Source organism: Pseudopodoces humilis, chromosome 7, assembly GCF_049639895.1.
Source record: "Pseudopodoces humilis isolate 2021_Gansu_Grassland_sample_001 chromosome 7, ASM4963989v1, whole genome shotgun sequence".
Taxonomy (NCBI): Eukaryota; Metazoa; Chordata; class Aves; order Passeriformes; family Paridae; genus Pseudopodoces; species Pseudopodoces humilis.
In genome coordinates, this window is record NC_142206.1 from 36032545 (window position 1) to 36059643 (window position 27099).

The 27099-nt window shown below is 39.9% G+C and overlaps 2 protein-coding genes across 2 annotated transcripts; both read left to right on the plus strand.

The window, feature by feature from the left end:
- The first annotated feature begins 1243 nt into the window (after window positions 1-1243).
- COCH (cochlin) lies at window positions 1244-23212 on the plus strand. The gene is made up of 11 exons (XM_005520314.3): window positions 1244-1408; window positions 1488-1532; window positions 7027-7183; window positions 13408-13541; window positions 14737-14802; window positions 15634-15678; window positions 15766-15913; window positions 16842-16945; window positions 18298-18524; window positions 20214-20730; window positions 21432-23212. The coding sequence occupies exons 1-11, from the start codon at window positions 1384-1386 to the stop codon at window positions 21605-21607; spliced, it is 1644 nt and encodes a 547-aa protein (XP_005520371.1). The 5' UTR covers window positions 1244-1383; the 3' UTR covers window positions 21608-23212.
- Window positions 2024-3742, plus strand: LOC148184008 (uncharacterized). Its single transcript, XM_088058340.1, has 3 exons — window positions 2024-2270; window positions 2497-2593; window positions 3622-3742. Exons 1-3 carry the CDS (start codon window positions 2119-2121, stop codon window positions 3727-3729), a joined length of 357 nt encoding a protein of 118 aa, XP_087914466.1. The 5' UTR covers window positions 2024-2118; the 3' UTR covers window positions 3730-3742.
- Window positions 23213-27099: the final 3887 nt, after the last annotated feature.

Below are 27099 nucleotides of genomic sequence, written 5' to 3' on the forward strand. Positions count from 1 at the left end.
TTACAGGCCGTATGACTCTGAAGGGACCACTGAGTTCTCAAATATATTTATTTTCAATCATACAAAGAGATATTTCACAAAGGGCATTTTAATGTGACCTTAAAAAAACAAAAAAAAAAACAAATATAGAAACCCCAACAACAGCAACAACGAAAATCCACCCTAAAGCGAGTTGCCCTGAGCAGCTGCCTCCCAAAGCCTGTTGCTCTCAGGGTTGGCTGCAACGCCCTTCAGCACTTAATTTTGTGCTCGGGCAAATCCTAATTCCTATGAAATCTTAACCTTACATTGAAGTTCATTTCGGGAGCAGCTGTCCCAGCAGAAGTCAAACAGTGTATGCTGACGGCTGGCACAAAATGCGATTTTAAGGCATTCGTTATTAAAATACACTCACTTCTGCCCTCTGCCCACGATTCCCAGGTGACCTGTCCAGCGCACATCAGCGCCAGCCGGCAGCTCAGAGCACACGTGCGTGTGTGCATTCAGCTGCCGAAATGGCTTAGCCTGTCAACTGGGGGCTTGCTTTGCTTTTCGGTTGGTTGGTTAGTGCTTATTTTGGTTTTGCTGCTTTTTTTCCCCTTAAATTTAATTTAAGCAAAGTTTTACTTGAATGAAAGGCAGGCACCTGCAGTATTTGCGCTGTCGTTTTAGACCAAACGGAAGAGATACGCGAAACTCCGGTTCGGGTGTTTTCATCTATTCGAACGATTGAATCAGGCTTAAATCCCCCTCTTCTCCCCGCTGCGGGACCAGGTAAGGCCCCGCGCAGCGGCGGCTGCCAGCTCGGCAGCTCTCGCAGGGCTCATGACAGCTCTGTCCCTTCGCTCAGGGCAGAGCTTGCGGCGAAGCAGCTTTCACCTCGCTCCTATTTCCCAGAACATCTGGAGTAAAGACTCTGCCTGACATGAGGTGTTGGAGAACCGTAGGTGGAGGGGATATCGAGGTGTGCGCGGGCAAGGGCGGGAAGGCAAACCCCAAAGGCATTTCGCCGGGCACGGGGACGTCCTCACACGGCCCCTGCCCGTCGGGAGCGGCCGAGTTACGGAGCAGGGATGCGAGCTGCTGCACCGACTGCTGCGGGAAGCGCCGGGCCGCCGCTGCCGGCGGAAGGAGCCGGCGGGGGGCGCGGCGGGGGAGGGACGGCAGCACCTGCCGGGCCCCGTGGCGGAGCTGCCCCTGCCCAGCCCCGTGCCCTCCTTCCCTCCCGCCCGCCCCAGTGCTCATGCGCCCGCCGGAGGTTTAAAGCGGGGGCGGCGGCTGCCGCTGCCGTACGGCTCGGCGGAGGTGCGGGGCAGCGCGCAGGGCACGGTGCGGTGACCCGGCCGGCACACGCCGCTCTCCTGGGCTCGGCTCTGCGGTGCGGGCCCGTCCCCGTCCCCCGCCATGTGGCTCTCGGCCCTGCTCCTCGGTGGGTAGCGCGGGGAGCGGCGGGGGCCGGCGGGGCGGGCGCGGAGCAGCGCCCCGACCCACTCCCTGTCTGTTCGCAGGCTCCTTCCTGCTCTCCGGCACCGTGCGAGGCAGCGACGGCTCGGGTGAGTTGGCCGCTGTCCCCCCGCCGCATCCCATGGGAGTTTCCCCATCGGAGCATCTCTGCCCGGCCTGCCCCGCCCCGCCCGGAGGCGGCGGAGCCTGGGGCGCTTGGCCGCGGGTCCCGGCTCGGCCCTCCCTTCCCGCATCCTCACGCCGGGATGCGGGGCCAGCGCCGCCGGGATGCGGGGCGTGGAGCCGGGCAGGGGCAAGCTCAGGGGGACACGGAGCATGTCTGGAAACGCTTCCAGACGGGGATGAGAACTTCTGGCACGGGCTGAAGCAGCGCCGTGGTGACAAGTGTCCCTATCTGGGGGAGTGACGGTAGCAAGAGTGAGTGGGAGTGTGTCTGTGTGTGTAATGAAGGTACTCGTACAGTGCTTGGCAATTTGAAGATCTCTGGCATATTTTATACCGTGGAATTGATTAAAAACATTTTAAACTTGCCCTGCCGTTATTTTGACCTGGAAAGCAAAAGAACATGCTTAGGATGCCTAGCAGGGTATGGCAGGGACTGCCTGTTGCTCCATCCTGTGTTGGACTGCATCCTTGCTGCTGGAGAGCAGGCTCTCCTAAAACCAGAATAAATCCATGGGAGCCAGGAGCCACGGGAAGCAGTTGGAGAAATATGTGACAGAAGGACGCAAGCACTTTGTCTGCCCCTTTCAGTGGAGCCTTTCACCAAAGGAGGATAAGAGCCTCCAGAAGAACATGTTTCCAGATGCTGGCCTGGCCTGCAGAAGGTGAGTGACCCCAAGCTTTTCTGAATGGTTGTTAATGATTTCACAGTTACTAAAAATCAGAATTTGCTGCTCATTTTGTGTTGAATCAAAAATTTGGAAATTTTTTTTTGTGCTAAACTGAAAAAAGCTATCTGTTGAAGGAGTGCCATGTCTAAGAAAAGGAAAAACCATACAGCAGTGGAAAACCCTCTCTAACCCCAGTTCCTTTTCCTTTTTTATTTTACAGGTGCTTTATAGATGAAGTGCTGACAGTCAGGCAAGAAACAAATGAAAGTGTTCTGGAATGCTTCCTTCAGGGCTGGAGAAGCCACTGTAACCTGAAGGTATCTGGAACCAGCTTAAATAGCATTAAAAGTTTCTGTAAGACCTTGCCTCTTACCATTATTTTGAGCACCTAACTTTAGCAGCACTTGGTTATTGAACTAGAAACTTGCCTTTATAATAGTGCCTAAATTCTGTTGTTTAAAGTAATGAAAAGGCATTAATTTCCTCAAGAATCTACAGTATTTAGGCTCATAATGTTTGGGAAGATCCTGGAGGATCTTACAGCTTTATACTCCACTGGGACAGGCATGAATGCTGCCAAGATCCGCAGTTCTGGCTGCCACACATGAGGCTGTGCAGGTGGGTGAGCACTGCCATGCCATGGCAAGAGGCCTTAGGATGATGAGAAAAGGGCAGCTCTCAGATTGAAATGAATGATACAGCCCTGGCCAGGTTTCTCTAAATCCCATTGCCCTTGTCCAGATCAGGGTACATACCGAAGATTTACATGAGTTAGTATGTAATCTGTGAATGTGTTTTCTAAAATAGTATGACTAGTATGTCTTTTTTTGTTTTTCCAGCTATCAATATTGCTTGCATAAGATAGAAAAAGCAGGCTTGTTTGAAGCCTCAAAATTAAAAATAACCTAAAGTCTTTCTATTTTTAAAAAAATCCACTAAATACTAAAATAATAGGGAGCATAATAGAGATGTATTTCTCTATATTACAACTTATAAAGCTATCTTTCATGTAGAAGCCCCTATTTTTAATTTTGTAATAATGTACATAGGATTTATTTTTTCTTTGCATAAAGTTTTCCCGAAGAAATGCACAGAAACTTCAAGATGAGAAAATAATCAGATTTTGCCTAAGGGCTTTATTTCCTTAGAATAACTTAAAGCAGTGGCTCCTGCTAAAAGTTAAGTCAGAACTTTTGTAAATTGACATAAAAGGCAGCTATTCATGGAAAACTCAGAGTACAGGGGAAGAGGCACCAAAATTATGAAAATTGATGGAATGATTGAAAACATGGTTGTTTTAATAGAGAAGTGAGTCTTTGCTATTTTTTTTCTTCTTTTTTTTTAGGTCAACAATGATGGAAGACGTTCATCCCTACCCTTTAAATATGGCCTAAATCAGGAAGAATTACATTTTCTTTTCTTTGTAGCTCGCTTATGTAGTGTGTTTCTGTGAAGCTTGAAGGGTGTGTGTCTTGAAAGGATGGGATGATAGTTGTTTTATTGTGGTTCTAAAGGCCTAATTGAATGTAACAGAGCATAGGTCTCACGTTTTCATCAGAGTCTAGAACTGAACCCTTTCCTGTAAATTCTAAGCTTTATTTATTTATTCCAAAAATACTTGGATTTAGAGTATTGCATCATATAAATACTGAAAGAAATGCCTCCATTGCATTCTTCAATTAGAGTGATTAAAACATACAGGTTTTATCTCAGTTGCTTTGTATATAGACAGAGCTCTTTGGCAGTTTTTGCCATGTTGAAGTACCTTGGATAGACTAACAAAAACAAGCACTTCTTCAATTTCAATAGTAATATCATATATGATATTTGTGATAATGATGAGTGTGTAAGCTGACAAAGAATGATTTTATATATTCTAGTATTCTTACCTGATTAATACATTTTCATGTTTGCAATGAAATCACTGATGATTTATGTGTTGGATGACTGATTATTAACAAACAGGGAAGAACAAAAACTACTGCAGAGCTGATATCATAAGTCTTAATTTTGGTAGTCAACAAAAAAATTTGCTTTCGTTTTGGTACTTCACCAAACACTTCCAATGTTAGTCTCTATTTTAGAGTTATGGCTTGGAGAAAACTGTATCTACCTACAGAGAAAGCTAAAATGAAACTGTTGCTTTTAATTAACAGCATCATTTGCCTGAAAGTGTGTGTTTCTACCTCAGTGCTGATCCAGCTGAGGTAAAACTGCTAAATCCCCTAGCTACAGCATGTCAGCTCTTCAGTTCACACAGCAGCAACGTGCACCCTTCCCTTAGAAACCTACCTCTCGTGCAGACAAGGATCATAACAGCGTTTAGGCTGCCAGTACAGAAAAATCCTGTGGCTGGGTTACAATGGATTTTTGTGTTTTGATTGCCCAGGAAAACACAGAAAGACTATTTTTTCCCCTCATCTTCTGTGCTATGCAAAAGCCCACCACATGACAGTAATTAGTAAGTACCTGGTGATGAGGGAAATAAAGATCTCCAAGCGATAGAGGGTTTGTTAGCTAGACATGTCTAATTACTGTCTTTGTATGCACAGCCAGCCAAGGAATTCAGTCAAGAACATTGCATTAGAAATGACAGGCGTTAAAACTTCCTGTGGCACTTTTAGAGGCTGGAAAAACGTTGCAAGGCAAGAGGCACAAGCAGTGCTGCGAGAGCAGAGATTGCCAGTGGAGCTTATTGCAGTTACTCCTCCAAGGATTTCCAGCCTGCCAGCTGCTGTTTGATTTTGATGGTCTTGCTAGGGGTCCTTTGGTGAATACTACTTGTTCAGTGCCCAGTAATTAGCAAACACATTGTAGAACTTCCATGAAAGGATTAGGGGACTCAAACAGCAAAGCAAATCAGCTTCTTTTACCTTACCAATAATACAGCACTTTTGACAATGAAAATATGGAGCTTCTAGGTACAAGCGGTGATTCTGTTTGATTTTTCTGCCTTTTGTTTTTAAGGCAATGAAATAAGACTAAGCACGGCTAGGATGTGAATAGATAAGACTAAGTCCTAAAAGAAACTTCTTTAATTCTTAGAATGCTTGAGAATCGGATTAAATCACTTCAGTTCTTGCTAGGTAGACAACTTTTATTATCTTAAGAAGGGAAAAACAAAGAAGTGCTTACTGCTTTCTTTTCTTCTTACTCTGGACTATACAGGCAGATTCAGCATATATAAGTCCCATATTTGTGCTACCAAGTAGCAGCAAAGATTTTTCAGGAAGATGTGATTAGGTAGTTTAACATCATTTCAGCGTAGCATTAATGATTATTGTATATAATTAAAACTACATGCATAATTGATGAGTGTGTATTTACACAGTCAGAATGAACAGGCATGCTTCCCTCTGCATTTCTGGCTGCAATTGTGCTGCTCTTCAGCTCTGAAGTCAGTGAGATTAGCTGTAGGTATCATCTTTTCCATCTCCTGATGAAGAACAGCATATGCTCCAAGTGCTTTCATTTATAAGCAGTTTGGGCCAGGAAGCAGCCCAGAGTAAGAATGAAAACAGCAGTCAGAAAAGCAGGTGAGAGACAGATCACTGATCCCTGAAACATCCAGTCCTTGGTGTATAATGCTGTGGTGCATGCATTGGTACCTTGGCCAGCCTCTGCCAGCTTTCATCTTAATGCTGTGCAAAGGTAGTATTCCAGGTGCATTTAGAAAAGGTTCTTGCACCTTTTGGATGCTAGGGTAAGGCCTTAAGAAGTTCAGAATAAACAGCAGGGCATGGGTTAGATTTATGCTGCTGAATTGATAATGATCTAAGCTAAATCTCTAATTTGCTGTGCAACAGACCAGGGGATTGTGCTATCTTGTGTAGTAGAAGGATGGTAGTTACCATGTAAGATAAAGACCTCTGTGTTTCCAAAAGAAAAAGCATCAGTTTGCCAAGCAAAATTGTGTACTGATGTTAATCTGTGTCTGCATACCTTCATTGCACACAGGCAAGCACAATGAAAGCTTAATGATGATAACCTGGAGAGCAACTTCTGAAAAAAGGCAGAGTTCTACATAAAAAATGCATGTGCCTCAGATGAATAAATTACTTTTGTATCACTGTATGAATCTGACAGTCCTCTGCACAACGATAATGATGTAAACTTCACTGTAATGAATCGATACCAATGTCCTAGGTGTTACTATGTTACCAGGGCAAGGAGGAAAACTTGGTTCCTTTGGTTTTGTTTTTTTAACACTGGCCTCAGCAGGATTTGTTGCAAGAGGCTAAGGGAAATGCTGCTATCAACTTGCTTCATTAATGCCACTGGAGAGAAGATTCAGAATTTCCCAAGTGATTCATAAATGTCTTATCGCTGGAGATTTTTGTGGGGATGTCAGAGGGATTTAATTTCCTCCTTGGAAAGTGCCACCTGCATCTGTGGTCCATCAGCCCTCGAAAGTCTTCCCCTTGGCCTTCCGTCTCTGCAGTAAATTTACAGATGTGAATTGCTTTTCCTTGTGTAAAGTTCCTTGGATGTTATTTTCATGTTGTCTGTTCATGGGAGTTTTTTTTCTGTCACTTTTTTCCTGTAAATAATTTTGAAGTGTAAATAGTTTTGAAGTGCTTCCTTGTAATAACTGTACATTTGCAGGCTCCAAAGACATCTTTGTAGGCACTGTACCTAATTTCAAATTCAGACACTGCTTTGAACTTGGAAACTGTAGAAACATTAAAAAAGAAACCCCAACAACAAACCCTTAGGATTTTCAGATCAAAAATTCTTCTTTTCTCTTTAGCTTCTACTGCTATCACGTGCTTTACAAGAGGACTTGACCTTAGAAAGGGGACAGAAGATGTCCTTTGCCCAGCAAACTGTCCTCTGTGGCAATTTTATGTCTTTGGGGATGGAGTTTATGCCTCTCTTTCGAGTGTCTGTGGAGCTGCCATACACAGGTAAGTCAGATCATTGTTAATCCATGTGCCAAAGTGAGTTTATATAGTCCTTGCCACACTTAGAAATCTTAGCCTTTTGATGCCATCATAGTAAAAATCTCCCTGGACTTTGGATCCTATTAACTCAATAGAAATGTCACTGGGAGAAGAGAAAACAAGGGAAAAAAGAATGTCTGTGCAGCTCACAAGTTGTCAGAGCTGTGTTTGAGTGCTCCTGAAAACAGCTTTGTTAACTTTCTCCAAAACGGCCCAGCACTGTCCACAGGTGGACTTTCACTGTAAAATCACTTGTATCACCAGCAGATATGGAAGGATAGAGTATAAATAGTAACTAATTGAAGAACAAAAGCAAATTCACTTTCTGACTTTCTTAAAAGCTTGCATCAAACAAAGAAATGGAGGAAAAGTGGTTACAGTATTTTATTTTTTTTTTAGCATCAAGCAACTGAAGAAAGCTCTTTCAGAATATATTGATGTGATGCTGCAGCTATCAGAGTATTTTTTATGTTAAAATACCCACAACAATAAACTTAAAATGTTGCAGAAATATAAATGGCTAGAAGATACATGAGAAAAATAAAACTTTGTTCAGTAAATATTCATTGCTTGACAATTTAAATGCCATAAAAAAAACATGCCAAGCATTTAAAATAATATTTAAGGGGCTGTCATTACTATATAGAATCTTATTTAAAGTGTCAATTAAAATTTTATAACTTTTAAAAAGACTTCCAAAATTTGGGCTACTTGTACAGTTTTTAAACTCCTAAGTAAATGAAAATGAACTTTTTTTAAAAAAAATTGACTTAAGGAGGGGTTTTGAGTAGAAACCCTGGAATTTCTCAAATGCTGCAAAAGAATCTAAGGCTAAGGTACTTTAGAAGGAGTTAGACGGAGCTTGGGAATTTTTCTATGTGTATTTTGTTGTTTGGCAGGCTTTCTTTTGATGTTTCTTTGAAAAGACTTAAAGTCTCCATTTAGTGTGTTTTAAGAGTCCTCATGGGTGTTTAAAAAATGTATTACACTTTGGTTCTTCACTCTTCCTAGTTCAGGTATATAAAAAAAGTTTGTGAAAGAATGTCTAGATCAAATGCAGGTAGCGACTTTGGATTTGCTTTTTTAAAATTGTTTTTCTTTTTTGAACTGAGGAAAGCTGAGATTTCTTCTCATTCTCTTTTTTTTTTTTTCCTGAGGCAATGTTTGTATTTACTGATGTAGCCATTTATTTTAACATTCAATTTCTTGCCAAAGATGTCTTTAAAAAGAAAAAAAAACTCTTGCTGTCAGGACCTTTTTCTAAAGAGATTATAAGATTTGAACATTTTGAAAAGACTCTGAAGTTCCTGACCAGTTCAACTAGGCAGCGTTTTTGTACCTCCCATGCCAGGGCTGTCTGTGGCTGGCTGCTAGCAAAGTCCCACCACAAAAGCTGCTGGGGCTCAGTTCTGTCACAGCTGGGAAATACTTCTTAAAAAGGAAGAGGTACAAGAAATGGAAGATGCATATTTCTTTCCAGGATTTGCATAGTCTTCACCTAGATAATATAGCACAAGCTTTATTTTATTATACTTCACTTAGCTCTGCACTGAAGTCTGTACCTTATAAACTATGTGTACTATTGTTCTCCAGCCCAGAAGCATGAGACTATAGTAAAATCCATACTTCTTCTATAGTAAGAGTGAATATAAATTGTACTACTTGTGAAATATGCAATCCTTTTTGTAAAACCTGCATCTAACAGTCTCTCTCCACAGACACTGTGAGAATAATGAGGGCTCTAACAGCAATAAAGGGATTAAAATATACTCACCATTGTAATCTGTCTTCCAGATTGGAGTTACATTAATCTTGTTCAAATCTGAGTATGAAAGGTGTTTTGAAAAAGCAGACTAAAGGTGAAAGATTATCTGTTTAGGAGAACTGCTGTTTCTGAAGACTGCCTTTAAGTTGGGGGCTATTAGTTTAGCTGGCCTTTCATACTCAGAACATAATTTGGTATGTGAGAACATTTTGGTGGCTTTGCTGCAACTGTTAACAGCCATAACTAGTCCTGGCAGAAAGGATTGATGCGTGGAGGAGAGGCAATAGCTGATTAGTTCTCTGCTAATTCCAGTGCAGGCTGCAAAGCCCAACAAAAACATAGAAAATACTTGCTCCTTCTTGCCCTGTGTTGCAGTGTATAAATCCATATTGGTGTGAAAGAAACTTCAAGACAATATTCCCAATAGGTGATTGGAGTTTGATGTTATTGTGATGAAAGTAGATCTGTGCTTTGAAAATTCTGTAAATTTCTTCCAAATAACTGAGCTAGCCACTTGTTTCAAACCAGGTGTGCCCTCCATTTCACTGCCTGGTGAATGCAGATAGCTCTGCACCTTTGGCACCGTTGGGTCCTGGCCCTGTGTCACCTACTGTGTGTCAGACAACCACCCAGCATTTCAGGAAACATCAGTAGTGGGAGCAGGGCTTGTTTAGGTTTTTAAACTGAAAATGGTTGTGTGAGCATGGATCTCTTCTCCCTTCCACATACACTTCAGTTTGCCTGCTGGGTCTATATTGAGGCTGGATTCCTTAATTTTATATAAATCAAATAATGTTTAGTCCTATGAGTAGTTCCATTACTGTGAGGCAGTTATTAAGGCGAGAAAATACCATGTAATACATAAAAAAGATTAGCAGAATTCAGCTACAAATAATTCTGTGTACTACAGATGAATAATCTTTCTGCCTGTTTTAGCTTGTTGTATTTGGCTTTTTCTCTCATTTTTTGTGTAATTACTCTCAGGAAACAAAATATTTATATAATATTATTCTTTTTCTGGGCAGAAGGATAAAAGATTTATTTGTTGAGGGAAGAATGTAGAACCTCCTACCAGGCTGACACTATGTAGGCATGAAGAACTGAGTTAAATCTACCACTGAGTGATTAATTGGATTAGTAACTAGAAGGTCAAATGAAGGACTAGGTTCTCAGCTTGTGCAGTTCTGTTGTATTGCCAATTATACTAAATGGAGACCTAGCCCAATGCAGTAGTATTTAGATGTTAAATAGGCATGTAAACTTTTTCATAACCTTCCTAACTAGTAACAGGGTGAAAGCAGTCCTCATTAAGCACTGGGGTTCCAGAACTCAAAGCATATCATGGTACTACTGAGCTGGCCACAAAGTGCCCATAAACACCAATTGCACCTGAGCTGCCCCAGTGTTTGCTAGAAGAATAATGACAAAAAGGTTGTCTGGCCAAAGGGATTTCTGAGCAGCTGTAGATCCCTGGGAAATGTTGGTATTATGCCTGCTTTTGCTGCTGAGCTTCTTTCCTGCCAAAAGCAGTAGGGGTGCAGAAAAGGAAAGAAAGAACACAGCATAGGGGCTCAGAGGATGCTGGCATGAAATCCTGAGCAGCTCCATGTCAGTGATTGATGGCAATCAGGCAGCAGCAGGAGACCAGTTTGGAGATGAGGAGGATAATTCTTGGGGTGATGGAGAAAGGCTCATTTGGAAGGAGTTGGGAAATGGTGGTAGGAGGAAAGATGGGAATTCAGGTGATTCAGCTGTCTTGTCTAAAGTCACTGAGGATAAACTGGCAGCAGTTAAATCTATAAGGCTCACCTCCCACGGCCAGAAGACTTTCTTTTTTGTCTAGGTATCAATTTTGATGTGTAACTTCCTTAAGAAGTTCATTCAAAATTCAGCAACACCCTGTATCTCTTCCTCCAAGAGTGCAAATAAACTGTTCTTGCACATTGAGGAAGTCCATGGGGATCTTAAAAAGTTTCCATTTAATCTGGTGATTTACCTCAATTCAGTTCAATTTTAAAGTATGTTTCAGCTGAAATTCCTGTATTTTATAAGACCTTTCTGCTACCCTTGGCTGGTATACTTTCTTCATGAGCTGTTGTGCAGACAGGTACTGGATTGCTGCCTTGTGCATCTGCTTTTCTGTTTGTGTCCATTTTTGAGTGAAAAATACCATTTAGGTATAAATTCAGGTCGTTATTAACAAGCTAGGCAAGAGAATGGACTGACAGCTTTTACATAAAGTCCCTGTTAAGCAGCACTGGCAGTAGCATATAACATAATGAGCAGGGAAGTGAAAGCTGTTCCTGGAAAATCTGCTGAGTTCCAGTTTAATCAAAACAGCCATGGCATGCAAGTCAGTCACACAGGAGCAAAGCACAGCAGTGAAATGCAAAGCAGATTGCAGAGATGTAAGTCATTCTGAGGAATGCATAGGCACTTCTTCACTCTTTAAAAACCATTGCAAGACCCACAGAGGATAAATCTTGCTTTAAAAGTCTATCATAAATCATTGCCAGAAGGAATTTCCCAATCTGGTTCAGAACACCAAGGTGGGCTGGCAGTATATGGTTTGTTCCACTTCAGCATATATAAACATGCACTCTGAGTAGATTCACCTGAAGAAACATCCCAGGGAAAACCGATCAGATTGTAAAAGATGACCTTAAACTGTTAACTCACCTACAGAACAAAATGGCAAGAAAGAAGGAATAACTTTCATAAGGCTACAGGTCATGTTACATCCACATCTAGTATCGGCCCCCACTTGCACTAAGAATAGCAGTGCTGTTGTACAGAAGGAGTGTATCTCCAGAAGGCAGTATGGAACTTGTGCTCAAAAACAGAATCAAATGTTTTCAACAAATAGATAAGGAGAATGTAAATCTACTCCAGCATCACTGTAAAGCTTCCAAATTCAGTGGAGGCTAGGTAGGCTAGTATTTTTCCTCCAGAATTTTCAATGGAATTTAATTGATTGTTATTGTTGCAATTAAAATGTAAAGACCAATAGACAAAATGGAGCTACGTAGACAACACTGATCACAGTGTGCCTATAATAAGATTAAATCATTGTGTCCAGGAATACTTCTTAGGCTGAGCTTTCAATCTGAATGTTTTTCTTGAGTTCAGTTCAGCAAACCTGTGAGTCCACAACCAAGAAAGTGGGAAGCCATACTGAGCTCTTCTTAGGAGCTAATATGGGCATGGATCAGGTTTGCTGATGTTAGCCCAAAGTATCTTCACTAAAATTACAAGTACAGACTTAAAATAGAAACTGTTCCAATCAAACACCTTCTATTTGACACATTTCCTTATCCATTAAGACTGAGACACTAGTGAAGGCTTGAATGCCTAAGAGAACCAGGTACTGGAAAAGAAATTTATAATCTAAGTACATTTATGTGTCATTTTTCTCAAAGATAATTCTGACTTACTGGATTTTTCTGTCATGTAAAACTAACCAGATAGTGGCTCTTGTCTGATTTTTCTCTCACTGTTTTTTGAAGAACTATAAGGTGTTGTTTGTATTTGCCATCTTTATAATCTGATTTTAAATTCATTTAAGGTAACCTTACTAAAGCTCCTTTGTCTATATACTCTATAAATTATTTCTAGATGAGAATATATCTGTATATTTTGAAACTGTTCCAGGCTACAAGAACTTAATATATATAATCACAGTTCAATTTAGAAATTCAAGTCACATCCATGAAGAATTAATGTCTTTTAACAGCAATCTGCATAGAATTTTATATGGAAGTTGCCTTTGCCACAGATATCCAGATCTCCTATTATCAGAAACATATGTAAAGCTTTCTAAACTCTGGCCTTGATTATTCCACTTTCATAATATGTTAGATTAGGCCAGATTGTCTTTTCAAGCAGAAAATCAAACAGAATCAAAAAGTAAACACAAAGGCACACATTGCTGTGTTTAATTAGTGTTTAATTAGTGATTAATTACTGATTAAGATAAATGATTGCTTGTCTCCCACAGAACTGTACCTACCCATGCACTACAAGGCACCAAGTTTTGCTCCCTCTTAGAGAAGTTCAACTTTGACTTTTGGCCTCTGAAAATAATAACTGTTCTTTTAGTAGCACACAAAAAGAGATCTGACAGTTTTGATGCTTCTTATTGTCACTTAGGAATTTATATGGCCAGAAGCATCACTGTTCTGCATTAGACTAAATGATGGAATTTTAGGCTTTCCTGACTTTTTTTTTTTTTAATAAATCTGTGTGATGCTCTGTAGAATAGTTTCTTCTAAAGTCTTTTGAGCAGCTTACAGATTGTTCAACTGTCTGCCTCTATTGCATCTTTTTGAGAAGGCTGATGACAAAAATGGTGGTTCTAATGACCTGTGTTGCATTTTCTTGTGACTAAAATGTCTGATTTATACCAAATCTTCTTGAACCTTAGTGGGGTGATTACCAACACAGGAGGAGCTGTAAGGGTACGGACTCTCCCAGGACAGGAAAGCTACCCTGCTGTAAATGCCAATGGGATCCAGTCTCAGGTGCTCTCTAGATGGGCTTCATCTTTCTCAGTGACTGGTAGGTGGATCATACTTACTGTTTTGCAAACCATATTTGAAGCCCTGGCAGAACTGTAGGACACTTCCTCTGTGATTCTGTATGTATGTATTTATGAATCATAAATAAAGTGAATCTGATGTGTAGCAACAGAAGTTTTCACTTCTAATTCATCATTTTAACATCATTTTTCCTCAATTACCTGAAGAAAAACTATTCCAGCCAGAGTAGCTAGTCTGTAACAGAAGCTGATACATAAAAATGGATCAGTTATTCAGAATATAATGACATGATAGCAGGCAGCTGACAGTTCCGTGGCAGTTTAAGCTGATCAAAGTCAATACTTTGATCCTGCCATTGCAGTTCAGTCCTCCTGCCACTTCCAGCCGTTTAGTTTTATCCCTTCTCTCCCTCTGCCTGCATTTGTGCAGGCAACAGGACTTTGTCAGGCCCTCGGAATACCTCATGCAGCATTCCATGCAAAGAGAACAATGACCCTCCAAAAATAGCAATAACATCAATTTATGTATGATGTGATCACTAAGCTACAGTGCAACGTAGTGGTTTTGTCCAGAAGTTTTTGTCCTCATAGTTGAGGTAGTTCTTAATTATTAATTGCCTAGTTGCAAACCAGTTGTCATGCCTTGCCACTCAGGTGAGGCTAAACCACCCCCAAAAAACAAAATGCAGGAACATATTGGTTGTATATGTTGTTGTGGTTTCAAAAACTTTGAAGTGTGTTTTCTGGTATAAAAAGTTTGTGAAGCAGATCTCTATAATGTGTTTTTACTGTTCACACAGTTAAAATTTAGCCTACTATCTCTAAGACACTAGTAGTCCTTGTGTAGTATCCATTGCAAGTTGCTAGCTGAGAACTTGGAATTACAAGTGCTTTTGGGGAGGGTGAAAGTCAAATCCAGTTCTCCAGATCAAGCCCTCACTTTATCTGCTAGAAATAATGGTTACTACAGCTCAAAACCTCTCATCATATATATATGCTCATCATCTGCTCTAGTTTCAAATGCAGAAGTTAATTACCTGTAAAATTAGGACTGCAATACTGGATTACAGCAAAAGTTTGTCCAGGGTCATATCCTACTCCCAGAGTAGCTAATGGCAGATGACAAAGAAAGGTTATTGTAAGTACAGTAATTCTTCAAGCACTTGTAACTTCATCTAAATACACTAAAATCCAGCAAAACTATTGTTATTTTAGCAGGTACCAAGAGCACAGCACTTGAAGCAGTTGGACGATCGGTGTCAACAGCACGTCCGTCTACAGGTACACGATCCCTGCAGCAAGGGAAGCCCCTTGAGATGTGAGACACAGCAGTGTGAGAGTCCCTGGCTAAAATAACATGTTTCATGGGACTCATCTATTTTTAAAGAAGAAAAACAGATGCAGTATCTGGTTTTGCAGAGTATCTTTCACTAGGAAAAAAGAGGAATCATATGGAGTTTAGTGAGGTCAGAATCAATGTTCATGCAAATGAAAAGAAAAACTGGAATGATTTTTGAAAAGTAATACAGATAAAACAAAGGGAGGTATGAGCTCATGTGATGTTCATCCTTTTTAAGTGATGGAGAAGACAGAATGCAGTCCTTCTTACAGAACTACTGAACAACTGAGTGCTGTCCGGACATGCACAGCAGAAATTAGTTGTTATGTGAATTTCACCACAGAAAATGCTGCATTAAACCATTTTTAATTTCAAGTGCTATATAAACAGTGGGCTTGGATGTTGTTTGTGAATAGACCACCTGGTTTACAGTTTAAGTCATGGTTTGCTTCCAAACCATTAAAACTCCATTATACAGCAGGGTTGCTAACTGAGAAACAGTAGCACTTGGGAAGGCAAGGTACAGAAATCTACCTGGTTTTGTACAACTCTGTAATCAGTCAGACAGGTGTAGAAAAGAAAGTTAGGCTGTTTCATTTGAAAAAGAATATTCTCCAAGGAGGAAAGCAGTAGTAGCAGAAGTTTAAACTGATTGACAATTCCTACTGCAGATAGACTGCACTGTAATTTTTGGAGTCTGAGCCTTTTCTGGTTTACTTCAGCCCATTCATCTTCTTGTTCTTAAATGATCCATGCTGGTTTTTTCATCAAAGGTAAAAGACCTAAGAAGACTCTTGATAAAAAGGCTGGAAACAAAGGTAAGAACACACAGATTTAACTTTTGCAAAGCAGAATCCTAGTGTTCATTTGGTGTTAATAAGTCTAATTATTTTGCATGTTCACAGACTGTAAAGCTGACATTGCATTTCTCATTGATGGAAGCTACAACATTGGCCAACGTAGGTTTAACTTGCAGAAAAACTTTGTTGGAAAAGTAGCTGTAATGTTGGGAATTGGAACAGAAGGGCCTCATGTTGGAGTTGTCCAGGCCAGGTAAGAACAGATCTACACAAAAAATAATGCAGTAATTTATAAGAGAAATCAATTTACATATCACTTCTCATTTTGAAGAACAATATTACTCAATAATGGCTGATGAATAGCAAGGGAAAGAAACTCTTGAGCTGTAGCATGGTTTGCTCTGTGCCATATGGAGGTGTGCATGTGAGAGGACATGACAAATATGAACATCTTCTGTCTCTGATATTTGACTAGAGAGCAGCTGGACTTTTCACAGCCCCTCTGCTGCAGCTTTGCATCTCATCTTTGTAGAACAACAGTAAACAACCTACAAAGGAGAGATGCCAGTTTCTAAAAATTGTAGAGAATATCCCTAATGGCTACGTATGTGTACAAAACAAAAGCCTGCTCTTACCAACTGATAAAAATTACAGCTGATATTTTTCATATTGTAACTGGTCACTTGTTTTTGCTTTCTATTGTAAATTAAAAATGAAATCTGGACGCAGAATACTTAAAGTCTTTAATTTCTTAGTCAGTAGCTAGCATACCCTGAGCTTCTCAAATCAAAAAACTCTCTCAAACCTCATTTTGTAGGAATTTTTTATAAGGAAGGTATTTGTCACACAAACAGTAGAAAACCTGCCAATCTTTAATTACAGAGATGCATTTGGTTTAATATCTGGTATGTTCATTTTTTTTCTATATGTATTTTCAACGTAATGTTTTCAGCTGTTTAATAATCATGAGAATCAGGCTGTCCTTAATTTACCCATTCAGGTAGGTAACTCCTCTTGCCAAGGATTGCAAGACTTACTAAGCAAGGAGCATACTCACATTTTAGTATTAAAATCCAGAGAAGAATATATATTATCAGGAGCAAAATTATTCCAAGTGTGTTTTCCCTTGCTAATGCCAGTATGAAAAGTGAACCTTATTACTCTCTTTTATTTTCCCACAGTGAACATCCAAAAATTGAATTCTATCTGAAAAATTATACTGCTGCAAAAGAAGTTTTGTTTGCCATAAAGGAATTAGGGTTCAGAGGAGGCAATTCCAATACAGGTGAGTTCATATTCCCCCTAAAACAGAAATCACTTCTTTATGTATTTTTATATATGTATGTATATGTGTGTAGGTAAATGTTGAAGTTCTTATAATTCACGTAAGTCAGAAAGTGTTTTAGATGCCACACTTACCTTAATCAGGCTCAGTTATTTTCCACTAGAACATTGCTGCATCTCACATTTAATTTCTAGAAGTTCAGTGTGCTTATTACACATTTTATTAGAACACAAGTGTTTATACTTGTATAAATGCTTCCTGCATTTCAACAGTAATTGACTTTTCACTAGTAACAGATATCTTGAGCCAAATTTATAAAAGACTTAGTGTTTCTTTCTTGTTGGGTGGCTAATTAAAGAATTAGACTAAGAGTAAGTAGTAAGTGGTTGTGAGAAGACATTGTGGTTTAGCCCCATCCAGCAACCAAGCCCCATGCAGCTGCTGACTCACTCTTCCCTAGTGGGATGGGGGGACAACTGGGAAGAGGAAAACGAGAAAATCTGTAGATTGAGAGAAGGACAATTCATTAGAGAAACCAAAAGTCTCTCACACAAGCACAGCAAAACAAGGAATTAATTCATCATGTCCCATGGGTAAGTAGGTGTTCAGCCTTCCCAAAAAAGCAGGGCTCCAGCTCATGTAACTGTCCATGCCAATGCTCCAAATGTCCCCTCACTCTCATTCTTCTTCCCACAGCTGTATATGCTGACCATGACACCATATGGAGTGGAATATCCCTGTGGTCAGTTGGGGTCAGCTGTCCTGGCTGTGCACCCCCAGCCCTCTCACAGGCAGGGTGGCACAAGAAGCAGAAAAGGCCTTGGACTGTGCAAGAGCTGCTCAACAATAGCAAAAGGGTCCCTCTATTATCAACAGTTTTCCACACAAATCCAAAACTCAGTCCCTGCTAGCTAATCTGAAGAAAATGAATTATCACAGACAAAACTAGCCAGCCATTGAAACTAAGCATCTAATGACATTGCAATTCACAAGCTAAATTTACGTAGCCCCTGAGCTTTCTTCCTTCCAATCCAATTGGCAGGTACTAAAATTCCTACTTCCTAATGGAAAACTAGACCCTTCAGCAAAAAAAAGGTCTCAGGGAATTCTACCTCAACTTCATCTGTGGGGATTTTTTTGGGGGGGAGGTGTGTTGATTTGGGGTGATTAGTTTTTAACTTAGAGGTTGCCCAAGCTTCATTATTATCAAATTTCCTGGGGCACCAGTTCAATGCTTAGTCCTTATGTAGTTATAACATAAATCCTGCACAGTTTCAGATGGGAAGCTGATCCCAGAATGTACCATCACCGTATGCGTTATTTCTTCATTTTATTTTTCTGTTCAAAACAAGGGAAAGCTTTGAAGTACACAGCTCAGAAATTCTTCTCTTTGGAAAACGGAGCACGGAAGGGGATTCCCAAGATCATTGTAGTGTTTCTGGATGGCTGGCCCTCAGATGATCTAGAAGAAGCCGGCATAGTGGCCAGAGAATTTGGAGTCAATGTGTTCATTGTGTCTGTAGCAAAACCCACAACAGAGGAGCTGGGAATGGTACAAGACATTGGTTTTGTTGACAAAGTAAGAAAGAATTAGTTGGTTTTCAACCATGAATATGATTCTGGAGAATTTGAACTAATGAACTAATATATGTATATATAGAATAACCCATACAGATGTATAGACATAAAAATATTCTCTCAAACCAGCTGATTGAATTATCCCTGCTCCTAAGAGTTTTAATAGACTAGCAGAAGGAAGGTTAAAGAGATAATGGAGATTTTTTCCTGCTGAAGGGGCCACACAAAGGTACCATTGTCCTCCCAGTTCAGAAGCTTGGCCAAGCTGTAGCTCCTGGAATTTGTAATTGCACGAAGACTCTCAGTGCAGGAAATTCCCCTATCTCAGGCATGGTTGAATGTGCCAAAGCAATGAAATGCAGATATGATACATTCTCTCTCACAAAAGGGCAGACAGGGAGGTGCTTATTTCTTACCTGCTCTGTGGATAATTATTTACTTACTTTCACTACTAAGTGGACAGAAAATATGGAAAAGCATGTTCTACCAAGTCTGTGTACAAGACTTGTACGCAGAGTTTTGGATCTTGTTCCTTTTGAGTTAGAGCAGGAATTCAAACACCAATAACCTACTCTCACATGAGCTTTCTGATCAGTAGGTCTTTACTTACCCTGCAGTGAGGAAACAGGTCATTTTCCACAGGGAGGTTGTTAATGTCTAATTTCAGCAGAAATGGCACAAACAGAACAAAGCTCTGCTTCTTCTAGGGACAAGATACCTAACTGCTGATCCCAGAGGTATTGCAGGCAGGTCCAACCCTTATGCATTTACAGAAGCACCACAGAGTGGTTTGGGTTGGAAAGGACTGTGAAGGTCATCCAGTTCCTACCCCCTTGCCAAGGACAGGGACCCCAACCAATAGAGTAGGTAGCTAAAGCTTGGCCTGGAACACTTTTGGGGATGAGGCATCCACTACTCAGAGTAAACTGTCCCAGCGCCTCACCATCCTCACAGTAAAGAATTTTCTCCTAACATCTAACCTAGATCTCTCCTCTTTTAGGTGATCTCTTTCCCTCGTACTATCACTGTCTACCCCTGTAGAGGCACAAAAAGACATGACCTTAAGTGGCTGAGACCTGTCCTCCCTTCTGCATTTTGATCTTAAGCCAGATTAGTTGGAGAGCTGATTTTGAATTTAACCCCTTTCTCAGTTGTCTTGTACTTTATATGCATCTGATGGAAGCTAGGGCAAAAGAAAGTTTACTCTGAATGATCTGGAGCTATATTTCTGCCCAATTCTGTGTTTGTGACACATTATAGATTAAAAATCCAAAAGTCTTACCAAGTTCAAAGGGAAAACAGAGGCTAATTTTCAGTGTATAAGCAAAAATACAGAAATTCCAATCCTTTGGCTATTTAGTACCATGACTTAGTTCACATACACAAAACAAAATTACAATTTTCAGCTGTTGCACTTCTTGTGAATAAAGCTATATTATTTGAAAACTTTCAGAGCCTGGGGAGCAGGGTTGGCTTTATTACTGGATAAAATAAGCTGTGCTACAGCTTTCACTGACTTTGAGTGCAGATGTTTCAATTTCTTTAAAGACAAGCACACAAAAACCTATCTTAAGCTCCCACCACGAGGCTTAATTTCTAACCTGCTTTTGTAAGAAAAATCATCGGTGTCTGAGTATTATCCATTCCACTGCTCTGCTGGCATTCACCCATTCCATTTGTTTTCAAACAGGCTGTCTGTCGAAACAATGGCTTCTTCTCCTACCAAATGCCGACCTGGTTTGGTACTACCAAATACGTAAAACCTCTTGTCCAAAAACTGTGCTCACACGAGCAGATGTTGTGTAGCAAGACTTGCTACAACTCCGTCAACATTGGCTTCCTGATAGACGGCTCCAGCAGCGTTGGGGAGAGCAACTTCCGCCTCATGCTTGAGTTTGTGAGCAACGTGGCAAAAGCTTTTGAGATCTCTGACATTGGCTCCAAGGTGGCAGCCGTGCAGTTCACCTACAGCCAGAGAAGCGAGTTCAGCTTCACAGACTACGTCACTAAGGAGAAGGTGCTCTCGGCCATCCGCAACATCCGCTACATGAGCGGGGGCACTGCTACTGGCGATGCCATTTCTTTCATAACCACGAATGTCTTTGGGCCAGTGAAAGATGGACCCAACAAGAATTTCCTCATTGTTCTGACTGATGGTCAGTCTTATGATGATGTTAGAGGACCTGCTGCAGCTGCACAAAAAGCAGGTAAATTACATATTTTGAATAGCAGTGAACGTTGATCCATCCTACCTCTGCTGCACTACAAATGTTAAGATTTTAACGTTTTCAGAGTATCATACTTGCTTTGAACTCAGCAAAATGTAAGGACCTAGGAACTGTTATCCATTAGGGTGAAAAAAACCCCAGCAACCAGTATTACAGAGCCAGGTTTGACTACACTGATTTATGGCAGCTTAGGGATGTGTATATATATATATCCCCAGTCTCATTTCCCTAAACAGTAGAGTAAGAGTAATGAGCCAAGTAGCTCCATCATCATCTAGGAAGGGAATAAGCAGTTGTGGCCAAAAAACTCATTGGGCTAATGATGCTTGAAGTGTAAGTATATAAAGGCACTAAGTATACACAAAGGAACCAAACTTACTTTCAAAATCATTTTACACAGCACTACTTGTTTTTCAAGACTGACACTGTAACTGCTACACTCCTATGTGTCACTACAAGAATAACTCAGACATCAGCTCTTATGATATCTCATATTTCCTTCGGGATTTTTCCTCAGACAAATCTAATTCCTGGTATTTAGTGGCAAAAGTTAATTATCTTTGACAGACTGCAGGTGTTGAAACATGCTTTTCAAATCCACATTGATTCATTAATGTAGAAATGGCTGGTTTTCTTGTATTCACAGGCAAAATGGTGTCTTTTTTATTTCCTTTTTGTAGGAATAACAGTCTTCTCTGTTGGCATTGCCTGGGCACCTCTGGATGATCTGAAAGACATGGCTTCTGAACCAAGAGAATCTCATACTTTCTTCACCAGAGAGTTCACAGGATTGGAGCCAATGGTTCCTGATATTATTAGAGGCATCTGTAAAGATTTTTTGGACTCTAAGCAATAAAAAATCTGCAGTTCACTATCACTATTTGAAACTAAAAATCATGAAATTGAAATAGTCCCTCTAAAGTACAGATGTTTTATTCTTATAATATACTATCATAATACAGAGGAAGAAGGGCTACTTTTTGTTTGTGTAATCAGTCAAAGATTCTTGTGAGCTTGTTAGAAGTTGTACTTGATACTGAAGCGCAGAATTTGGCCAACAGTTAATATTTTCAACAAGCATATAGCATCCTGAAGTTTAAAGCTTTGCATATCGTGCACTTAAGAATAGCAGATACTCAGAGGAAATAATACAGCTCTGACATTTTTTTCTGCCAGTTGCTAGATGCCTTCTTATGAGTTAAAAATAATATAACTCTAAATACAAGGTATTACCTTCTATAAGCTTTCTGTAGCTTAAAATTCCATATCTTTTCAAAAGGGTTCTGCTGATAACATGAAGTACTTTCAGCGCTCCTCTTGTGCAACATCCATTATCGTCAGGCAGCTTAAGAGAAGATAAGACAGATTGTAGCTGAAAGTCTATTTTTACTAGTTAGAGTTTTGCTGGATCTTGTTGGCAAATTTTACATCAAAAGTCATTTAACTTCTATGTACAGATTTCTGTGGATCTATTTGGTCGGTTCTTTTGGCACAGAATTCTAAAGGTATTTAAGGCACAGTAGTTTTTGAGGATCTGGATCCTAACTTATTAGCTACTACTGCTGCTTTCTGCACCATGAAGTCAGCAGTGATATTCCAAATATAACTGACAACTCGGTATTTCCTGTCTGCTGCCTTCTACTGTCTTGATTTGACAAAGTTGTTATTGGCCAGATAGTTAGAGACAGGAATCTTGGGCCAAGAGATTAAATTAGACCACACAGTGGGAACTGAAAGTGCTCAAATTCAAGTCCAGAGGCATCTCAAACCCTTAAACCTAATGGATTTATATCAGATTACATGGTCAGGAAAGAAGAGAGTAGGCAGACACATTAAGTGGGATCTAGTAGTTCATAGAATAACAATTTCATAATGGTAGTAAAAACATCTTTATAGATGTGTGAGGTTTTCTGAACATAAAAGAATGGTTTTCTTGAAATAGGCTTTAATTTGATTACATGCCTAGTAATGTTGATATATTTACATGCACACACATGTGGTCAAAATGATGTGATATTCACCAAGTTATGCCAGAGTCCTGGTGTGAATAATATATTCCAAATATTCTTTAGCAAATAAAGGGGGTTTGCAAATAAAATGTATAGTAAAAAACAAAACAGCACTTTCCCCATCAATCTGGGATTTCCCTTTTTTCCTCTCCCCCACTATTGATTGTAAGATTTCTAGTAGTTATGGAGTGGCACAGAAGGGATTGTATTCATTGGGCTTTTGCTGTGCACTTTTTAATAACTTATAACTGGCTATGTATTACTCTAAACATAAATGGCAAAGATGCCTTGTATTTTTCTAGCAATTGTTATCCTTAATTTTGTTATGTGTTTATAGATAAGAGAATTAAGCTTTTGCTGTATAAATTCATATGCTGTATCAACTTTGTGCAAAAATTTAACTAATTTAGTTTATAAACTTTTTATAGAAATACATACTGCAAGAAAACTGGGACTGCTGCTCTCTGTTTTCATATCTCATCACACAGAAGTCATTTTATGATGAACCTTGTATAGGATAGCTTGAGTAAGTTGCATGTGATGCTTCCTAACTATTATCTTAAATCCCAAGTCATTCTCAAATAATAAGGGTATTATTTTTCCAAATATTTTAATTTGAATGAGTCGATGTCAAAATTTTAGTCATTGTTCATATTAGGTATGATGCTGGTTAAATCATCTGAATATAAATTGTCTGTTGGCCGATAGAACCACGTTTTCCCTCCTACTTTGCTTTTACTCTTGCAAAGAAATAGGCAGCTTTAATTCACATCAGTCATTCATCAGGCAAAAAGCAGGTTTGCATCCCCGGCACACCGAAAGCTGCAGAGATAAGTGTCCACATATTTCCATTTCACAGGAATGGTGGTGCCATGTTACTTGCACCCTTCATACGCTCCTCTTGCACTCAGACAGGGAGTATAGAAAATACTTTTTAAAGATATAATGTTTATGTACCAGCAAGTATTTGTGAGCAGTTTTGATCTGAGAAAAAGATTGGTGGGATAGAGATAAAAGGATTGAGACCTGGTGAGACACAGAGGCAGGGTGGAAAGGATGTGGACTGTGCTGTAAGTAAAAGGCAAATTTGGAGGAGGAACAGCATGGTACAGGGTAGCAGACATGGGTTCAAGCTCTAGATTGTTAAACAAGGTGAGTAAAGCCCCAGACAAGGATAGTTTTACGCTACCAGACCAAGCAGTACGAGAACGTGAAGGGAGCTGCAGTTACCATCAGTTATGCTAACTCCAGTGGGAAAAACTGCTGCAGGTTTAGGGCTGTCAGTCAAGAATTCGGTCTGCAGGGGATCAATTCTGCTCTCTTGTGAGACTAATGGAAACCAGTGTAAAGGGCTGGACTACATGATCTTTAAAAGGTCCCTTCCAACTGAAACCACTTTGTGATTTTCTATGCCATATTTCCCTGAACAGTACTCAGACTCAGGGGGCCTCAGATTTGCACCCCCAGTCCTAATGACATGTCACATCAACATAAAAAAAAAAAAAAAAATTAAGATTCCTTCATTTAGAAAAGAGTAGAAAACTCTGAGGTTAGGGGTGTGTTACTTAACTGTAACTCCCCATTCAGCTGGTTCAGATGAAATAGTAGTTAACACAGTTCAAAACTCATCCTTCCCACTTAGAGCAATCTAAATTTACAAAGTTTTAATAATCTGCTGTCATAAATAAATTGAAATTCCTTTTTTGTACCATGATAACTTTCACAAACAGCTACAGCCATGCTTTGGTTAGGACACATGCCTGAGCACTGGAAGCATTCCCTGACACAAGATTTTTCCTGGGTAAATTCTCCACTCACAGGCTATTTTATAACAGAACAGAGCATGACATGTCATTGGCAGTATGTCAATGTTCTAAAACTCTGTTTTAGAGGGAAACTCAGGCCAGCATCTCTGATTCTGCTTACAAATTTTTTTGCACCTCAAATTTTTCACCTTGCACAAATCTCAGGCATTTAGGTCCTCTCTTTAGGAAGAATCACCTTGTATATACAACTCTTGCTAGCATGCCTATTTCTAGCTCTGACAAGTGCAGTATGTATGAAAAGCAGGTATACAGTCTAGGACTGAAGGTCAGTAAACTGCAGAGAAATCTTCATACACCAGACATGCAACCTGGCAGCAAAAGCCTTCTACATTATATCCTTAAGCAGAATGCAAAAATGGGTCTCAGAAATTGGCCAACCTTTATTATCATTGTGAAACCATTAATATTGAATTGTCAGGGAATGAGAAAGACCCAAAAGAAAGACCTTCCTAACATTCTTAAGAGAAAATAGTCACTTTAAAAGTACTACACCTTTTAAAATTAATGCCAATAAGGAGCTATGTAGAAATGAGCCTAAATAATTTGCATCAAGTCAACAATTACAATCCTCTACAATTTATAAAGCAATTTTGAAGTGGGAAGAGAGAAAGAACAGGGTCGGATTTTTTGGCACATTAATATACTCTCATCAGAACAGTAGATTCTCGTATAAGTATTTTAATTCCATTTGCATTTCATATTAGTGTTGTCACATAAGCTCTCCCTTCTATGAGGCATGGCCCCACAAAATACAGTATTTTTACCTTCCCTGTTCTGAAGAAGAAAAGTGGGGACAACTGCTTATGCCTCGCTTTTAAGCTTTTTTCCTTATGGGGCAACTCTCAGTATCACTACCTAGCTCCTTCAATTTTGTCAGCACTTTCCTTCCTTTCATTAGCCTAAAGGGTAAGTCAGCTCCAGAAAGCATCAAAGCCACAAAAATGATAGAAAATTACTCTGTTCCATGCAAGTGTCACAGAAAGCCTGAGCACACTGTCAAAGATGATCTGCTTTATTCTTAAACTAACTGCCTGGAATCTGAGGACTTAAATCCCCAGCCTAATAACATCAATGGTTTTGGTTTGGTCCTGGGACAGTAAACAGAAGTGGTATTTTTGGGAAGTGGAAGCAGAACGTGGTGAATATCTTGTGATCACCTGTCATCCAGAGACACCAAACACATGGAAACTTCCAGTGAACAGCTTATAACTGAAGTATGAGCCACTTCTCAATCATATACATCTTTTAACTGAAGCATGCATTCTTTTGCCTTCATTGGCCTCCAAAATTTTGCCTCTAGCTTCAGCTGAAGTAGGAATAGGTTTTGAAAATTTGCTGTCTATGATTAAATCCCAGGTTTTAATCTCAGCTTTGAAGCAAATGACCACTTTAAATTTAATCCCATTAGGATCAAAATTTCCTTTCAAACAATCAAGTCTAGTTAGTGAAGTATCCTTGATCATAAGCTGCTTTCATGAAATGAAGGGTATTTATTGTTTTATTACACTCGAATTTGTTTACATTCATCTGCATCTATACACAAACAAATATTGTATCCTATTTGTGTCTGCATTCCACACCCAGAGCAGCTGCCTGTGAACAGCAGCTGGTCAGCCAGGAGGACGAAGGGAAGCGTTAGTGCTTGCCACAGGCAGAAGGAGCAGGTAGCATCGCTCCCCACTGCCAAGCAGCCGAGGCTCACGCTGCCCCGGCACTGAACAGCCCCTCAGCCCCGGGGTAGAACTGAACCTGCAGCTGAACTTCACACTGGACCAGTTCCTAAGACACCAGTATGGGAATCCTGCACTGCTGTTTTTGCTAGCAAATGTTAACTAAACTCTTCCAACCCTTGCTGAGGTCAGATACTGTCTTTACTACTTAACGGCAATTGGAGTATGGCAGAATGTAAGCAAAGGGATAGAAAACTATTTTTCTGCCCTGGTGGATGTGATCATATTACAACTATGATAAACAATTATCTGCCAAAGAATACAAGTTAGAGACAACAAGAAGATGAAAGGTTGAGAAAAAGACTGGCAAGATTTAAGAAAATACTTTAAATTAGATGGGAAAATCACTAAAATTACTAACTTAGCACTACCTTCAGATGTTTGGTAAGTTCCAAATCAAACAAAATATATAATTAAAATAGTGATTTTTTCAAATGAAAAGCAAATTCACAGTTATGTAGTTTCTGAAATTCTCTTGACACCCTTGGGTATTGTAAGAATATATTATTTGTTCAGAAATGGTAGATGGTAAAACAGCTTTCTCTCATCAAAACATTCTAAATTAGGCAAGATACACAAATTTGTTGAACTAATTCTGGTGAGGACTAGGAGCCAGTTTAGAAAAAAAACACCCCAGACCTGTCTGGCACAGCATGTTAGTAGCAAATATATCAACAAGGAATTTACTCCCCAATGGTCAGATTTGCTCAAATCTAAACAGAGACTAGACTAACACAAACAATTAGGAGAAAGTGACCATGATCGCTTGCTTCTGTTAAGCCC